The following is a 17,448-nucleotide window of genomic DNA, read 5'->3' as shown; positions in this document are numbered from 1 at the left end:
TTGCAATATTCCTTCCAGAGAAGACTGTCGATTGAGGTGCCAGAGCTCCATCAATGCAGCTAAAGTATATTTACGTACCAGAGTGATTATGATTGATCTGGCTGACATTATCTCAGCGAGTCGAAAATTCCATGGTTTTCGTTCCGGAATTTGAAAATAATTGATAATCGTAACACCTAAGGTCCGCTAATCTTCTCTTCTACAGCGGCTGCGTATCGGACGACTCTGAGGTAGTCCTTTTGCAGGGTGCATGCGCGTTATCGATAGAATCAGGATGATCATTCAAGACGGCCGGGAACCCCGACGGTGCAATCCCTGGTGTTTTTAAATCCAAAGCGTTACTTACAGCTGATTCGCTTCGATCTTCTATGCACCCTTGCTTCTCAGTCCTTTTCAGCTGGCTTGGAGAGGCGAAGTAAGCTCGTTTAAGCAGCCTGCAGGTTGAATCTCACCTCCTGTCTTACACGTAACTTGGCGTGTAGCTGAATCTTTCATCAAGCGCTGTACACAATGCCAGAATATTGCTTCTACGTCATCAGCAGAGCTATTCTTCGGGGTTTGAACCTATCAACTCTTTTCTATCATAGCTGACCTCACTATTCTTGTTGATCAACCCCGTGGACGTCACCTGCAGGTCATCTTTTTCCTGCAACAACCATCGCAAACGCCTTTCAACTTTGCGGAAAGATCTTTCTGTAAGCCGTTGAAATACTCTCGTTTTCTAAATTGAACGCTCACGTGTGAACTTTGCGTAACACATTATTCTGTCAGATTAAAAGAAAAGAAAAGAAAAGAAAATACTAAAAAAACAACTGCCCATAATGACGGGGCATGGCCAACAATCTATCGGAGTAAATGATGTTGCTGGCGATTTTCATCCCGAGGACAATGAGACCAGCCCTCTTTATTTCACAGACGGCAGCACTTCAGCCCAAAGCATTCAAGACGAGACTGGCTCAGGGACCCACGAGGTCAATAGCGGCGTTAGTTCAGAACACCCAGGAGGGTTGTGTTTGCAATATCAACGCCTTTCATCACATGTCGACCACCCAACCCTCACTGATGCCGATGACAGTAGTGGGAAAGAGGACGAACTGAGGACTCTCTCCGGCCAAGTTACAACCTGGAGTCCACTCTGGCTTCGACCCATATCTTTGTTCAGTTTCATGGGCGTCTTCGCTGTTAGCACTGCTGGTCTTTTCGGCGTCTTCGCTTATTCCCAAAAGCACGATGGCCTTGTGATGACTCAAACGGACTACGCATCCGGGTGGCGTTTCGGCCCGGTAGCAGGTAGGCGTTCTGCCCGAAACTCAAAGATCGATTCTGTATCCTAACATGCGAGCTCCAAATTAGTTCTCACGGCCATCTCAGTCCTTTGGTCAAGGGTCGAGCTTCAAGCTCTTCGATACATGCCTTGGATTGCTCTACAGCAGCACTTGCCACGGAGAAAAGATGATCATGCGCTCGACTACACCGCAATGCTACCGCATGCAGTTCTTTTCGAATCATTCAAAAGACGCCACTTTCTTGTTGTTCTCGCAACCGTCGCATCGCTTCTCATTAAAGCGCAAATCGTCCTTGCCCCAGGCTTGCTTAGCGTCAACAGCGTCAAAGTTGCGAATGAAGTTGATGTCAGATTTCTCGACTCTATCGAAGATAGATTCAACGACATAAGGGTTCTGGATGGTCGAGCATATCATTTGATCAAAGCATTGCAGAACTTCCAGCTGCAGCGTCCTTTCGGAGTTACTAAGGATACCGCGTACCAAACATTCATACCACGGAACGCAACTGCCAGAGGAAGCATAGACGCGCCTTTGACAGTCGAGGTTGATGGCCTTTTTGCAGATATGCATTGCTTGAAGCTTGAGTCCTTTACTTCCACTGAGTCTAAGCCTCAACAGATGCCAAACACCAACGAAACTCTTTACTATGCAGTTGAGTTGGAGCTCCGATTTCAAGGTTGCGAGTCTCCTGTAAGGGTTGAGAACCGGTTTCCTTGGCACCAAGTCCTTCTCAATTTCACGACGTTCGAAGAATGGATTGGCTCGTGGGGTGCTCAAGATATCGACAGCGGACTAGCCAACTCCAGACCATGCTCGAACCTACCCCAGCAACACAATCAGAAATTATTTTACTCTACAAGGCTCAATGTACCAGGAAAAGCAACTTTGCCAGTCATTCAGAGTTTCGCGGCGATTCTTTGCACATCGACATCTTCGAAGTCGAAAGTGCAAGTAATAGATAACGGGGTGAGCCCCGAGGCAGTACCTGTGCCAGAAAGCGACACATCGTCTGTCTCAGCGGATCTTTGGGCCATGGCCGAAGAAAGCATGTACTCGCTCGAATCCGCGAACTTGTGCCGGCCGCATACCATATTCTTTGGTCCAGTCTGCTTGATGACGCTACTGGAAGCGGGTGAAGACTTTACAACCTCAGAGCTAGTGAGTAGAAAGGTCGGCGACATAGCATCCTACTCTACCGAAATGCTTTATTAGTCGGTTCTGAACGTTTCTCGGACTCTTTTCCCCTTGCTTGGACACTATTTCCTACGTGGAATTACCGGTCCGCAAGAAACCGTTGTTGGTTCCACAAACGAAAACGTTAACAAGCTTGTTGTCAACCTTACTGTATGCGCATGCCTTGCGGTATTGAATGGAGCTTTGGTGTTACTTACGATTCTCTTTCTGCTTCAGCATGATAAAAGAAACGTGGTTTGGAAACACAATCCTTCTACCATCCTTGGACACATGCTGTTCTTCAAAAGCGAGGCGAAACAGGCGGCGTGTCAATCAAACCTCACAGCGACCACCTGGAGTGGTTGTGATTTTACCCCATTCGTCCTAAGGACATGGGTAAGAGCGCTGTCTGTTATCTTCACGTTCTCAACTATCGCAGCCCTTCAATACACACACCAACTCTCGGAAACCAATGGCCGGCTTGTAATAAACACGAATGACGGCTACTCTCACTTACTTTGGACTTCAATGCCAGCGCTGATTGCGCTCATTATTTCCGTCTACACGAACTGCTGCAATTCCGCTTATAGAAGCCTTTCGACGCTGTACATGTTATCTTCCAAGGCCTGTAGCGTGCAGGATCTTGATACAATACATCTCGACATGTTAGGATTACGCACTCTCTTCGACTCTGTTGCACGACGGGCTTGGACTGTGAGCGCCTCACAATTTGTCACTATAATATGTGCATTCTTGACGACATTATCCTCTAGCTTGTTCTTCACTGACGTGGATCCGGACTTTCGCGAACTCCAGCTTCAACAGGAAACATGGCTGGGCTCTTTCAGGATAGAGAACACCTCCAAAAGCCTCGATTTATCCACGAACAACCGAAGACTGGTCAGCAGCCTTCTACTATATCAAGATGATCCAACATTGGTTTATCCGCAGAACACATTTGCGAATCTGGTGTTTCCCACTCTTAGAAGCCCAAAGGATATGAACCTTTCTGAGAGAGTCTCACTCACAATGGCAGCACCAGCTGTCAGATTGGGATCTCAGTGTTCAAGCGTCCAGCCGAAAGATTACAGGGTTGTCAATCATGGAGGTCCTTCTCTCTTCAGAGATATATATGTGTCTGAGTTCATTACTTGTCCAGACGGTCGCCAAGCTGAGCTGACGAACGCAGTCAATGTGGGAGACACCAGGGAGGATGGTGAAATTGCCGGGGGGCCTAGAGATATACACTTCGCTGAGGAGTTTGCCTCTCCGTATAATCTCTTTACGATAAATGACGTTTGCGGGCTGGGTCTTGAATTCGATGCTTACGGCCACTCATACACGTTCTCGAGAACAGAAACCTATGCTTGGGGCGTCTACAACGCTTCAACTCATCAATTCGACGACCTCACAATATGGAGATGCAACTACACCTGGGAAGAAGTTGCCACCGAAGTGAACCTCAAAGTTCTCAACGGGGATTTTGTGTTGGATTCGACGAGACCACCGAGGCCAGATGAGTCAACCATGAGACCGTTGGACCCTACCTTCAACATTCCACCAATTGGCTACGAGTTTGACGACCTGTCCGTAGGCAGCGCCCAGCCATCAGTGGAACTGGACTGGGAACTCGCTGGTTCAAAGAACGATCAGTTTGGCGTCTTATTTGAACCGCACGGCCCGTTCTCAGCCCAAGACCTTCGCAACTCAGAAAAGGAAGACGCCATCGTCAAGAAACTTGGTCACAACTACGCCCTCGTCGCAGCCCAACTAGCCAACCTCGAAAATCGCTTCACCATGACTGAGAGCTCTGCAGACCGTGCTCCTCCACTCAACGGCCTTCCGAAGCTCAACGCAACGATTACTGACAACGAGCGACGTCGTCTCAGACAGAAGTCGGGGGTGGCCTGGGCTCTTACCACAATAATGGCATCAGTAGTTCTGACTGACATTTGGGCGCTGCTCTCCACAGCGTCGCGTCATTACCTACGGAAAGCTCTGCCGCTGGATATGGACGTGAAAGGACTTGCCCCAAGTGGTTTCAATAGCATGGCGGCGATGTTTGTCTTGCTCAAGGACTCGAATATCTGGGCATATCTTCCAGACGACGTGGAACGGCTGTCTTCCAAAAGGCTTTACGACCATGTGGCCGACCTGAAGTTCCGGCTGGGCTGGTTTTATCGGGCGGAGGACCAATCTAGAGTCTTCACCGTGGGTGTGATTGGAGATCCAGGGTTCATGTTTCTTGGGCCGAAGAAGGGCACAGCCAAGGAAGGGCCGCTGGTTGCACCGTAGCCTTTGTCAAACCCTCCAAGGGTTTTTGTATGGGAACACAAATCGATTGGACGGAATTTTCCATCGGCTCCAAAGTTGAAGGAAGCCATTGCAGCCTGGCTAAGTATTGTCCGGAGAACGGGGCGGACTGGTCGTTGGGAGAGAGGATAGGATCGGATGGGTTCGTGAGCGTCGAAGACTAGAGGCATCGATGAAATCGCTGGCTTCGTTTGGTTCCGTCGCTTTGACTATTGAATGGTGACTGCAAATTCGTGTACGCTTGGCATCGCGATTGAATGTCGAGGTCTTCGAAAAGGTTGCTGCATGGTGCAAGAAGTTGCGTTGGTTGAAAATTTTGTCGCACAAATTGGCCGAGCATTTCACCACAGTGAGCAGAAAAATGCGGGAGAACAGGCAGTCTTTATTTGTTTTATTCTGGAGACCCAACCGGGGTCGATGCAGACTTGGCTCGAAGTTGACGCGTTCCATGATCTTGGCTCGGTTGTGTGTGCCGTTGTTGCCGTGGGTGCCGTTCATCCGTCCGGGGAAGACAGAGCGTGCCGTGATAGCCGTCGTTTAACATCTTAGCATTAGACTTTGTGGGTAGCCAAGTTCATCCCGGTGGAGGCGTCTGCAATGACATGCATTTAAAGATCCGACCATCAAGTTTATTTTGACGTTTTGCGGGGAACGCGTTTTTGTTGTCGTGGAAAATTGTTTGGAAGAATCACCGAGAATGAGATTGCGAGGTATGTTGACTCAAGTCATGAGGATTATATTGTTTAAATACACTGACCCCATGTTCATATGTACACAGAATGGCCAAGCGGCCCAGTGAATGCGCATCAGCTTACACACCACAGAAAAGAAACAGTCGTGGTTCGTTGTCTTCCTTCCCCGTTCTTTAACCAGTAAAACGAAGTTCACTCGCGTCTCACAGAGACTGAGCGCATGAGAGATGCACCGTAGCGACCAGAGACCCAAGACGAAGACCAAGCGAAGCGAGACGCTTAGCAAGCCTTGAGGGTAGAGTACTTGCAGGCGGAAGAAGGGCCGGAGCCGATCTTCTTGGGCTCGTTGCCGGGGGTGGTGCCCTGGAACTCGGTGCAGATCTCCTTGACGGAGGTGGCACAGGTGCCGGTGATGGTGGAGGTGTCACCCTTGTTGGAGTTGATGCCGGTGAGCATCTTGCCGTTGTAGGCCTTGACGTTCTTGACGACGACGGAGCGCTTGCCCATGGTCTTGCAGTTGCCGCAAGAGCGGTAGAGCTTGCCGAAGTCGACAACGGTGAAGCCGTCAATGGTGACGGTTCCGAGACCGTTGTGCTGGATGACCTTGTCCTCAGCGCCGCGGGCACCACTGTAGAGGTATTATTAGCAATTGTATTGGGTATGACGGTGACCAGAATGTTACTTACCCGCCAATGACGGAGGCGTTGCCATCACCCTTCAGGGAGAGAGCATCCTCGCAGACAGCAGTCCACCAGACGTTGTTGATGGTGCAGGAGCCCTTGCAGTGGACACCCTCGATCTGGTCGGCACCGATGATGGCGTTCTTGAGGGTAGCGCCGTTCTCGAGGAGGAAGACGGCGTCCTTGTCGCCACCCTCAGCCTGGCCAGTGCACTTGACGCCACGGCCGTAGGTCTTCATGCCACCGTCGAAGGTACCCTTGACGGACTGAGCGGCCTTGTAGGTGACGGTGCCCTTGGAGGCGGGGATGGGGAAGGAGGCGCGCTTCTCGATGGCGGCGGCGCCGTTGGGGCCAGACTGGCCACCGGGGGCGGCGAGAACGGCAGAGGCAGAGATGGCAGCGAGGACAGCGGAGAACTTCATTTTGAAAGTGGTGGTTGGTTTAAGAAAACACGTAGAGTTGGAATAGTTGGATGAGTGTTGACAACGAATGAATAACCACCAGGGTTAAAGAATGTGAGTAGTTGGATTGGTAAAGGAGAGACGGTAGCGGAAGATGCTGATGAGAGGATGGAGAGGAAAGAAAGAGACGTTGATGGGCAGGAAATCTGCGCCTTCTTATATCGAAGAGATGCTCTCGAGATGCTCCCCCCGAACTGGTGCCAAGTCCACACCACCATCTGCAAGCAGTGATCCTGATTCTGCAGTCCTATCCCTCAGCCAAGACTTTTCCAGTGGGACCTCGCATTTGGTCCAGCTCACAGATACAAGCTTTCGCCAGGGCTAGGGTGATTGAGGCCCATCCAGAACTTCTAGTGTACCGCCCGGTCCACGATGGAGTGAGATTGAGTGCGATATGGCCTGCGCCGCGGCAAGTGATGGCACCAGGCTTCACATTGAGTTGACCGGGGTTTAGGGGCAAAAGTGCGGATTGCAGCTGGGCGCAAAAACAATCGATTCATTTCGGGCACAGCCTTCCTCCCCTGTCGATATGATCCACCTTGATATCGGAGGATGGTTCGGACGCTTCGGCGAGCCGCAACCTTCGCGCAGGAACAACATGTTTGGCTGATCACAGGGGCAGAATGACTGCCCAAAGAGGATGTCAAGGCATGAGCAGCGCCAAGGACAGGGCCGTTTGACTCTTAGATCTCCAATTTGCCCATCGGCTCAGGGGGGGCATGATTGTGCAAACCCATCAGACCCGTGAGCGAGTTGGCATAGCGTATTGTCTGTATCCGTACCAGTCCAGAGACGGTTCACATTTCGTATTTGTCTAAAAAGTGGCGCTTTCTGCATTCTGGACCATGAAACATGTCAGGGGCTGTCACAGGGGTGATTGACTGGTGAAAAAGAATTAACCCATGTCAAAGATGAGTGGAGAGTCTTCTTTTTGGGGACAAGTCGGGTGGTTTGAGGTTCGGTGAGGTCACGTTGCCAGCCGTTCGGAGTGAGCAGAAAAAAAATAAACGAGCCAAAAAGTCGGCCATAATCCGCAATGTTTCCGTGCACTCGAAAGCAACGCTAGCGCGCGGGAAGCGCTCCCATTCGCCGCCACCCATGTTTCGGTTGTATATCGAAGGGAGATGAACTGGGGCTCCAGATGGAACCAACTTCCATTTAGATAAGACCCGTTACCTTGGTCCTGAGTAATTCCCGAGCTCACGGAAATGGAAATGCGTTGGGGACTTTGGCACCTTGACGGACGCCTCTGAGCTGGCATTTGCCGAACTGGCAGCAAGCCGACTTGTTCTATCCGTAGCGCTCGTCTAACCCTGACCTTGATGCTAGAGCTTTTCTCGAATAACCTTACAAAGGTTAAGAGGATACGCATATGCTATCGATAGACTCGATATTGGTGGAGCGCGGCGCCAACTGAACCGAACCGCTTTATTGCCTGGGGCCAGGGATCATGACTTGACAAAGTCTTAAGCCGTGGCGAGCCTGATATTACTGTTGGTCGCTCACTGGCCAGTTGGTGCGCTGCGCAAGTCATTACCCGTAACCTTCACCGCAATGCCCGCTAAAAGATCATGCTTTCCGTCCCCTGCTGAACTTTCGTGACCTTAATCGACTGTCCGGGGTACCGCTGACACTGAGTGAGGACGGGCCAACTCTACAGCGGCTACGGGCAACGGGAGCAGGTTTTCTGACTCTGAGACAGTGTTGATTTAATCCGATTCAACATGCTACTGAAAGAGTCTTCTTCCGTCATATGTGGATCAAGCATTGAATCATTACACTACGGTCGCTGATGTTCAAAATACATAGGACCCCGCTACTTTCAATGCGCCGCGCGATTGGTCAAACGATCTCCAGTTTCTGCAATATATCACCAACTTGTGCCGTCTGGAATGTGGGTGGACGTTACAGTCGCTGTAGGCAGAGTCGCAAACTGCAGTGCATCGCGGGGCGCGCGCAGCGACAATGGGCTTTTTGGGTTATCCCTCAATGTCACCTGGCTGTTATCGGCCCTGGCCCCGACTTCTGTTGCAATGATACAAGGTAGAGAAGGAAAAATAGAGTCAGTCTCCGTCGCTCTATTGCCTGTTCTAGCGGTGTGTGAATCCAACGCGGGTACGGATACTGGGCGACAGGCACATGGAGCGGAGATCGGATGGCCTCAATCAACATTAACAACAAAGCCCATGGGGCCACAACGCTTGAACCCGGCAGCCTGGCAAGGGGGTGGTTCGTTGTCTGTGTGCCGCCCCCTTTTCCCACCAATGTGCAGTCTCCATTTAGCTCGAGGAATTCCCACGGCACTTCTCCAGAAACGTGATGCCAAGACTTTTGGAAAGGAGATGATGCCAAGACTGGAACCTCTGCCAAGACTTTTTAGCATCCATCGATCTGCGCACTTTTCACACACGAAACCGAGGTCACTGACCAGCTCAGCTCTGCGCGATCGTGACGAACGTCTTTTGGGGTTGCCAAATTCTGCTCGACGCGCTTCGTTGAAAAACTCTTTTTTTACAGCTTCAGCGGCCACCGGACGGCCGAATTCGAGATTCAACGGCTTTTCCCCGGACGCTCCGAGAGGCCTCCCGCCTCCCCCGTCTGGAACCACGTCCGGCGAAAAAGGGGGCCGAATCCGCCGCTTACGGGGGTCGGAGTCGCCCGGCTAGAGCTGGCGAAAATGCCAACAGAGGGTCATGAGTGGGTATCGTCCTTGGGCCATGTCCACCCCGAGATTGCGCCCCAAACGGGAGCAAGCATCGGTTGATGTGCCAAGTGGGCGCTGTATTCTCATCCAAACATTGGACTCGGCCGCCAACGTGCTTTTTTGCCCGCGGCAACGAGACTGCTTCAGGTTCACATTGAGATCAACAACAGGAATCGGGATTTTTTTTGGTACTCTGCTCATCCTTGATTCCTCCGGCTGGTACAATGCCCACTTGGATATACTAGGAAAATCTCTATGTTGGAGACGTATCGTCAACCGCACCAGACAGAATCCAGTAAAGTTGCTTTCGTCCGAGAAAGCTCGTAAAAAATCGGATTCATCTCATGTTTAATCTATCTGCATTCCATGTTCTCAGGTGAGCACACCTAGCCAACCCCTGATTTACATTGTGAGGCAAGTGAGGACCAGCCTCACGCCTTACTTGCTACCCTACCTGCGGGCAATCAGATCTTAAGCCAAGGGATCTTTGGATAAGCATAGGGGTCTTGCACTAGGATACGAACGTTCAGCCCCCGTGAACGCATCGTACAGATTGCCTTGCAGCACAATCGACGTTGCGATTACAACCCGAACCACTTTTGTTGGGTTACCTACTGGAAGCAGCCGACGGGATATGATCTAAACAATCGTTCGGATGGAGTACCCATTCCCAACTATTGATTCTCAGTGGAGGGAGAATCACTTCCGTGGATTTCGTGCATCTCCTCGGTAGCATTGACTCCCGTTCGGTCTCACACCATGAACGCATGATCGTGAAAAAAACAAGATTTTCCCGCAGAGTCATTCGCGTTCGTAAATTCAAAGTATCCGAATCAGACTTCTCCGCAAGTAATCCTCCAGAAATGACATGTCGTCGACGTCTTTCTGTAGAAGAAAGGAGCCGGCATGCTCCACGTTGGGCAGAATGCCGTGGGCAGAACGCGATGGAGACGCAAGGCTCGTCGGAGCTCGATTCCGCCAAATGCCAGCGCAGCAGGACCACACCTGGATCATCCATCCTTGCTAACCGTACTGACATCCTTGCCAAGGCATTCGGAAATAGCCCTTTTGAATTTTTGATTACCATTACCGTGAGAAATCTTCACCGCATAGCAAGAGACGGTCGCCGACATTCAGCGTGGCGGGGGACAGCTGGCCCAGCCTCGTGTAGCTCCAGCACAAAGCTTCCTTATCAACGTAGCCGTCGAGCATGTTACAAAAGTTGTGGTCTATCATCCGATGATTTCGATAAAACCATCGCCAAGTACGAATGAGGCCTTCTCCACGAGCCAACAACTCCGCGCCTACAGGAAGCAAACACATCCACCGCGGCACAACCTGGCATCAAAAGTGGGTGCTCAAAGCGGGCGCCTCGCCCCTCAAACACAGCAGCTCTCCCTATGCAGCCACTACGGGCGCATGACCAGGTACAAAGTGCATGTACAGCCATCAGGGGGGTGGCAGGATCCATTATTCAATTTGTATCTTGCTTCTTTACAGGTTCAGTAGACGATAGACTTGCTCTCTTTACTGGCTTGTATCTTAGGATACGCTGTCGTTGCGGATCTCACCGACTCAGGAGCATAGATGGACCCAGCCCCCAACATGAAGCCTTGCTTGATGGTTCGGACGAAGTATGTCTAGACCGCCGGGGAGACGGGACAATCAACCGATGCAGCTAGAATATTCGGGATATCTAAGGAGATTGTCGGGGGCCGAGGACAAGCAATCTAGACGATAGGGGCTCTTCTTGACCAAGATACACTCCGTCCTTCGCACTTTTGTGTCCACACTAATGAACTCACCAATGCCCACGCTAATGACCCGACCGAGTTCTGGCCAGACCCAGCGTTGGCCATCTTCTCCTGGAGCCTTCACACCGCTGTCCAGTTGAGTCAATTTTGACAGTCTTGGCCCAGCAAAGCTGACCGCTCCTTCGTGGTGTTGAATCCAGTTGATGCCATCTTTCCTGCCGGACGCCCCTTTTGCGCTGCCTACAAGTCGCTTCGTTGAGAGCCCGAGAGTCTGTACGCTGAAACGAAGTGCATGTGTGAGATAGCTGCGGAGGCCAAAACATAGTTAACGTTCTGGATCCGGCGCATCCGACATCGTGCTCTGCTAGGCTCAGTTCCCTTCATCATATCTGTATTTGAAGTTATGGGTGACTATGTTTTGCTGCGCCTCTTAATTATGATTCTAATCAAATTGTGCTACGCCATCATTGATGCTTGGAAGCCTTGAGATTGACAGCATGACACCGCCTACCGGCTTGATATGGCCCGGGAGGATGGAAGACTGGTGCCAAAGGCTCTCCGCCAAATTTGATAAGCATTGAGCTGCGAAGGAAGAAGTCGACACCCATTCGGAAGCGCTGCAGCCTGTAAACCGTTATCAGTGCCTCGCCGGTCAGTAACGAAGCCAACGCGCGATGGCTGTAGTTTCCACACCAAGAGTTCTTGGAGGAAGTGTGCCTTAACCTGAATGAGCCGAGACCTTAATCATGCCTTCTCGCACTGTATTGCAATAGTAAGCAGTGCCATACATCCAGGGGACGCGGCATGTACCATCGACAAATGTGTGCGATGTATTGATGCACAGTCCGTGGCCCCACGGTCGGGCATCACCCGTTGTCCCTCAGCGATGGGCCAAGTCTCGTTCAAAACATGTTTTTGACGTTTAAGATTTCGAGTTGATTGCCTGTCACGAAATGCGACATCTGGGTCAGATTTGAGTTTGACTTATAATGAAGCTCGGTCGCAATAAGAGAACAAATGCCACGTGCCGGTGAATTCAAAAGCACCGTTTCTTCGCACCTGGCCCCTGCGCAATATCGACATGTTTTGCTTGAAAGGAACGTGCGTCAGCGGGATTTCATTTAGCCATGGATATCATGTATACTGTTCAAACTCTATTAAGCCACACCAACTCGAAAGTCAATACATGCGTAGATCAGATGGTAATTGCAGAGATGACAGGTGCGTTTGGAAATTTTTGAGTGGCATCAAGATAATATAACGACAATGACGAGAGTCGAAGCCTTGGTAGCCATGATGTTGTTGCTCTGACTTTGATCAGTGGCGGCTGTTTAGTACCACCGACCTGCTTCTGATGGCGAGGACTTTCCAAACATACCAATTGATACGTCCCAGCTGGCATCTTAAACGTGATTCATCCCTTGTAAATTGTCATATTCTTTCCTTGAGCTCTCTGCTCCGTCACACGTCCATTCCACCCTCTGAATGTAAAAGACATCTTTACCAGAAGTTACTGCTTCACTTTGTTCGAGTCCGGCGACTCAGAGGGTTGAATCAACCGTCAAATGTGCTTCAGTGATACACAAGTTCTATCAAAACTCAGAATTTCAGGTCGTCGGGGTAGTTCCGTGACCGATTTCATGTTACTATTGACTTTGTGAATATTGTGTTGGCATATTACACCCGACTTCATCAGAAATAATTAGCTGTCTGTGAATGCGATTCACATGGTGTTCTGATCGCAAAAAGATATCTTGGATGAAATGGTTCAACGGCCTCGAAGGCTGAGTTTTAGGATCTTAGCGAAGGCAACTGAACGACGAATCCGCGATATGCCTGTGCTAGATCATGAGAAGTCAAGATATGTAATATATTTTTCGACATGTCCACAGCCTCGGACGTTCGCATAGAAGACCATAGAGTCTTGTTTGTGTTTAAAATGACTTCAAGAAGCAGGAAAGTTTCTCTTCTTTATCGTTCGTTTCTAAAATATAATTCACTAGTTTGACTATTACCCTGTTTGACCCGAGGAAAAAGGCATTCAACATAGCAAGCAAAGCACAAGTTATCAGTCGTCAAAACCTCGCACTCTATAATAGATACTGCATAAGTATTTGTTCAGTAGCTTCCTGGCGCTCCTGTCGATCTGAGTTCGTCCGCTCTCTCCAGGACTCGGGAACGCAGAATCCAGCACTCCCCTACAACCTTCAAGAGACAGGAGCATGACAAGGTACATAGGGCTGTAGTTCAGCAGACAATTTCCACACATAATAAGCCGCTGCTCTTGTTCAGCCAAAACATAAAGACGCCGGAACTCAACGACCACTCGTTCAAACTTACTATGGCTGTCCTTTCACACGTGAAGCAGCCCCTGCAGTTCAACGGATCGAGAGTTTGTCCCACTCCGAGGCCCCCACCATCTCGTCAAGACGCACGCTACGAAATTCGCTTGCCCTCCGCCCCTCCCATCGGAGCATGTTTCTCCACTCCTTCTACTCGCCCTGATGGTCTAGCGGTATGATTCTCCCTTAGGGTTATTCAGTAACAATTCAGTCTGGGAGAGGTCCCAGGTTCGATCCCTGGTTAGGGCCCAAAAGTTTTGCTTTTTGAGGGTTCTTGACTCTTCACTAGATTTCTCTGCTTTTGGTGTTCCTCAGCCTGCAAGGATTGATTGCATGGAGTCCTGTGACAGGCAATCATCAGTGCAGACGAATTGAAATCGATACGTACGTACATGCTGTATCTTCCATTATTTTTGCAACCCACATGCCGATCCGGTACCCCCGGCTGTCTTCAAAGCCCTTCGGAGTCCTTACCGAAATGTCGCCATTCGCACGTTCGGCTCCGCCGCCGATCGGCCGTTTCAAGCGGGTCAGCGAACGCGAACCGAGTCTGGGGTGGTGACGGAGTAGTCCTTCTTGGCATGCAATGAGAAGACGACATCGCGAGCGGGTCGTGCAACAATTGCCGATGTTCACCGCCATCGTCCCATATCTCGTAGAATGCAGCTCAAATGCCGCCCGCAACTCTGTTCAAGCGCATCAGAACAATGTTTCGAGACTGAAAGTTTGGATGAGTTAACTTCGGCCAAAGTCGGGGTGAGAAGCAACCTTCCGCGCTCTTATCCGTCATCTCCGTCACTCTTCATGAATCAGATACTTTTGACGGAAAAGCGCGACACAAGTCAGTTTCCCGCAGGTTGGGATGCGATGAAGCTGTTAAACTAAACAGCCGCTGAGCGGTCTTGGCAGTAAGAAGCTCATAGCCTCGTGCTCTACTACCAAGATGCTCAGCCACAACTCAATTGATGGTCGAAACGAAATGCGCTGCACGTTGAGGCCTTGGGATAGGATTGAGATGTACAAGATAAGATCACAGAAGTCTTGGCAAACACTATCACCGACTCAGGGCCTAGTTCCACTCACGAAACTTTGGATGTACCTTCTCAATTCTCGAATCGCCTTGAATGCGATCAGACCCGATGTGGATATTCCATCAATGCCCCAAACATTCGAATCGCCACAAACAAGCCATGTTTGAGCTTCAATCGCCCCGATTGTTGAGCGGGTGAAAGGCAGGCCTACCAAGATGATCTGACTCGTCTGAACTCTCACATACGAATGCAGTTTCATGCAACGCTGACCTTCTTGACATGTGCCCCTCCTGTATCGAGAGATGCGAGGTCATTGAATGGCACAACCCCATTGAAACAACCAAGTCTGGCAACTCTGAAGCGAAACATGGTGACAAGAGAGTGTTCTCCACAAGAAAGAGATACTCGTTTCGCAAGTATCACAAACATTTCTGATGACCAGATGACGACATGCAATTTACTCTCCGTTCACTCTCGATTGTGTTGTCACATTTGGAAGAAGCCCCGAATCTCTGCGCCCTTATCAAATACCAGTGACAAAAAAGATTTTCGTTGTCCTCGCTAGTTCTTGTATGTGTCTCGTATGCTTCCAAAATTGCCAACCTGTCTAAGAACCTATTGAAACTTCGGGTATATGTGTGTACTCTTAGAAATCCATATTGCGCCGACTTCTTATCCAATGTTTCCCCAAAAGTCACCTCGTACAGTACTCGTGCTGTAGAGAGAAGAGCTGCTTCGACTTCATTTCTGCTGCCGCGATCCATCTATCGTAAAAGTAGCGCTTTTGGGTGTGGTTGTGTCTGTTAAAGACCGGCTATCCGGTTGGAGAATAGAAACGCCCGTATTGTCGGACTTCATAGATCTTCGGCTGTTGGATACAGGTCGCAATTCGGTGTTTGTGTTTTGGGTTGATCTGGCAGACCTCGTAGACCTCGTCAGACTCTGGCGGGTCAGGTCGATGAGCTTCGGGAAGAATTTGACTGCAAGCTGCCTGGCGGCTGGCATGCAAGCAACGGAGATTCCGACGCAAAGCTCGACATAGGACCAAATGATGCCCCAGAGAGTTTCAGCTGCAGTATTGATGAGTGACGATTCCATAAGTGTCGATGAACAATAGACTTACCAGTGATGTTGAAAGACGTGGCAAAGACCAGTAAGCTTTTGATCCGGATGATGCTCACAATTGTGAGGCTGTTGACGGATCAGAAAGGGATGGGCTCCGGAGAGAGACAGAGAGGACTTACAAGACACCAACGCCAAACATTGCCATGACTCCCAACTTTTTCTTCAGAGGAAGGTTCAGCTTGTACACTTGAGATGCTGGTAGAATGAGCATCCAAACATCCAGCCCAATGTTCAAACCGACATGGGTAAGTCCGATCAAGTTGAGGTCGGCACACTTGCCAGGATGCCGACCGTCCCATCCGTTCCAATAGTGGTTAAGTGGCTGGCATTGAACCAGGCTCAGAAGGACGTAGGAAAACCCGAGGAGGAAATTGAAGCCCTGTGTGCACCATAAAACCGTCCTGAACGATCTGATGCTGAAGACTCGGAGGTAGAGACATATGATCGAGGCCTTGATCACCGCAAGATCGAGGATGTAGAAAAGTTGGAGGACAAATAGTAGCTGGGTTCGCTTAGTGACAAGTTCTTGCGCGCAAGTCTTCTGGACTGCAGGCTCACCTTTAGAAACATTGTGATCTGATAGGGGTGCAGCTTGAAAATGTCTTGGCCAAGGCCATAGTTCAACACTGACCTGGATGTTAGCCCGCCATTCCCTCGGTTTCGACAGATCTTGCCGACACTTACTGACGAATGTTATCGGCACGAAGGGTAAGAAGAATATCTGCTCTCAAGTCAGTGTTGTTTCAGGTATCAACGCGGAACGCCGGACATACAAAAGCCAGCACAATGGTCGTGTCCTCGACGCCCCATGTCGTCAGATGTAGGCATCTTGCGATCATTCGGACGGCGAAGAAAGACACCGGTAATATAAGCAAGAAAATCAATGTGTATCGTGCCGTGCTTGTCGTATCAGTCAGTGGGAATCCGCATGCCGACCATGTCAGATTTGTGACGGCTACCCAGCAGGTCAGCAATCGATGCCAGTACTATCATCCATCCACACATACTGAGCGCCTCCTGGACGGTGCATGCCGTCTTCACACAGTCTCCCACGAAGCCGTTGAACACAGGATTCGTACACAGACATGTCGTATTATCGATGGTGCAGGGTGACTGAGGCAGGGCCTTGAGAGCGCATGTAACCTAAAGCAAAGCATCAGCGAGGAAATCCATGCAAGCAGAGCTGAGATTCACGAACAGCACACTCCGGGGCCGCGCCCAAGGCGTCGGTGAACGCAGATCCAGACACCAGCCTCACGGCTCCCACAAGGAGCATCGAGACCAGAGAGGCCCTCATGGTGGACGGTTGATGCCGGTGGGATGACACACGAAAAAGACAATGGCAGAAAACAATGTTACACGGGATCAATCACCATTCACAAAGTACGCGTGCATGATGGGCGCAATGCCTATTAAGAGCGGTGCGTCCCCCTCCCGACGAAAACGGCCAACGGGCTTGGTGTGGTCAAAACTTCTATGATGCTCTTGGCCACTGAATCTGCCGATGCGTGTCAGGGGGGCGGCGCGATGGCCCAGTCCCAGGAGATCGGCCACGCTTGCACGCAAAGCGTCTTCAAAGGCAGCACGGCCGCTGGCAGCGCGCGGGCTCTGGGGAAGCGAAGCGCCGCCATTGCTGCTATCCGCTGTCCGCTTCAAGCCAACGTTCGTTCCTCTCAAAGAGATTCATTGCTTTCGTTGAAGAAGATCGGGCCATTGGCGGAGCTGTGGCTGAGACATCGGCTGTCGTCGTGGAGCTTTGGGCGTCCTGTGGTCTTGGAGATTGGGGACGCGATTGGGTGCCGATGGCGTTCGTGGCGCACCCGGGGAAGAGGTTCCTGGGTGTGCTAAGCTTCATCGAGACGGGGTCTGGAATCTGGATGGGCTCTG

General features: G+C 50.6%; 3 protein-coding genes across 3 annotated transcripts; 1 reads left to right on the top strand and 2 right to left on the bottom strand.

Moving 5' to 3' along the window:
• Positions 1-3,488: 3,488 nt before the first annotated feature.
• Positions 3,489-4,754, top strand: CGCS363_v014286 (uncharacterized protein; the record flags this gene model as incomplete). The annotated part of the gene is made up of 1 exon (XM_036646135.1): positions 3,489-4,754. The coding sequence occupies one exon, from the start codon at positions 3,489-3,491 to the stop codon at positions 4,752-4,754; it is 1,266 nt and encodes a 421-aa protein (XP_036487997.1).
• Positions 4,755-5,743: 989 nt separating this feature from the next.
• plyE-4 (putative pectate lyase E) lies at positions 5,744-6,566 on the bottom strand (the record flags this gene model as incomplete). The annotated part of the gene is made up of 2 exons (XM_036646134.1): positions 5,744-6,092; positions 6,151-6,566. The coding sequence occupies 2 exons, from the start codon at positions 6,564-6,566 to the stop codon at positions 5,744-5,746; spliced, it is 765 nt and encodes a 254-aa protein (XP_036488017.1).
• An 8,611-nt stretch (positions 6,567-15,177) lies between these two features.
• Positions 15,178-16,858, bottom strand: CGCS363_v014284 (Satratoxin biosynthesis SC1 cluster protein 4; the record flags this gene model as incomplete). Its single annotated transcript, XM_036646133.1, has 8 exons — positions 15,178-15,506; positions 15,560-15,627; positions 15,681-16,063; positions 16,120-16,187; positions 16,246-16,282; positions 16,335-16,516; positions 16,569-16,704; positions 16,760-16,858. 8 exons carry the CDS (start codon positions 16,856-16,858, stop codon positions 15,178-15,180), a joined length of 1,302 nt encoding a protein of 433 aa, XP_036488018.1.
• Between the last annotated feature and the right edge of the window lie 590 nt (positions 16,859-17,448).

This window comes from Colletotrichum siamense, assembly GCF_013390195.1.
Source record: "Colletotrichum siamense strain Cg363 chromosome Unknown KSG_Cg363_contig10, whole genome shotgun sequence".
In the NCBI taxonomy this organism is placed as follows: Eukaryota; Fungi; Ascomycota; class Sordariomycetes; order Glomerellales; family Glomerellaceae; genus Colletotrichum; species Colletotrichum siamense.
The sequence above is the reverse complement of the archived record's forward strand: the minus strand, read 5'-3'. Positions and strand labels throughout refer to the sequence as shown.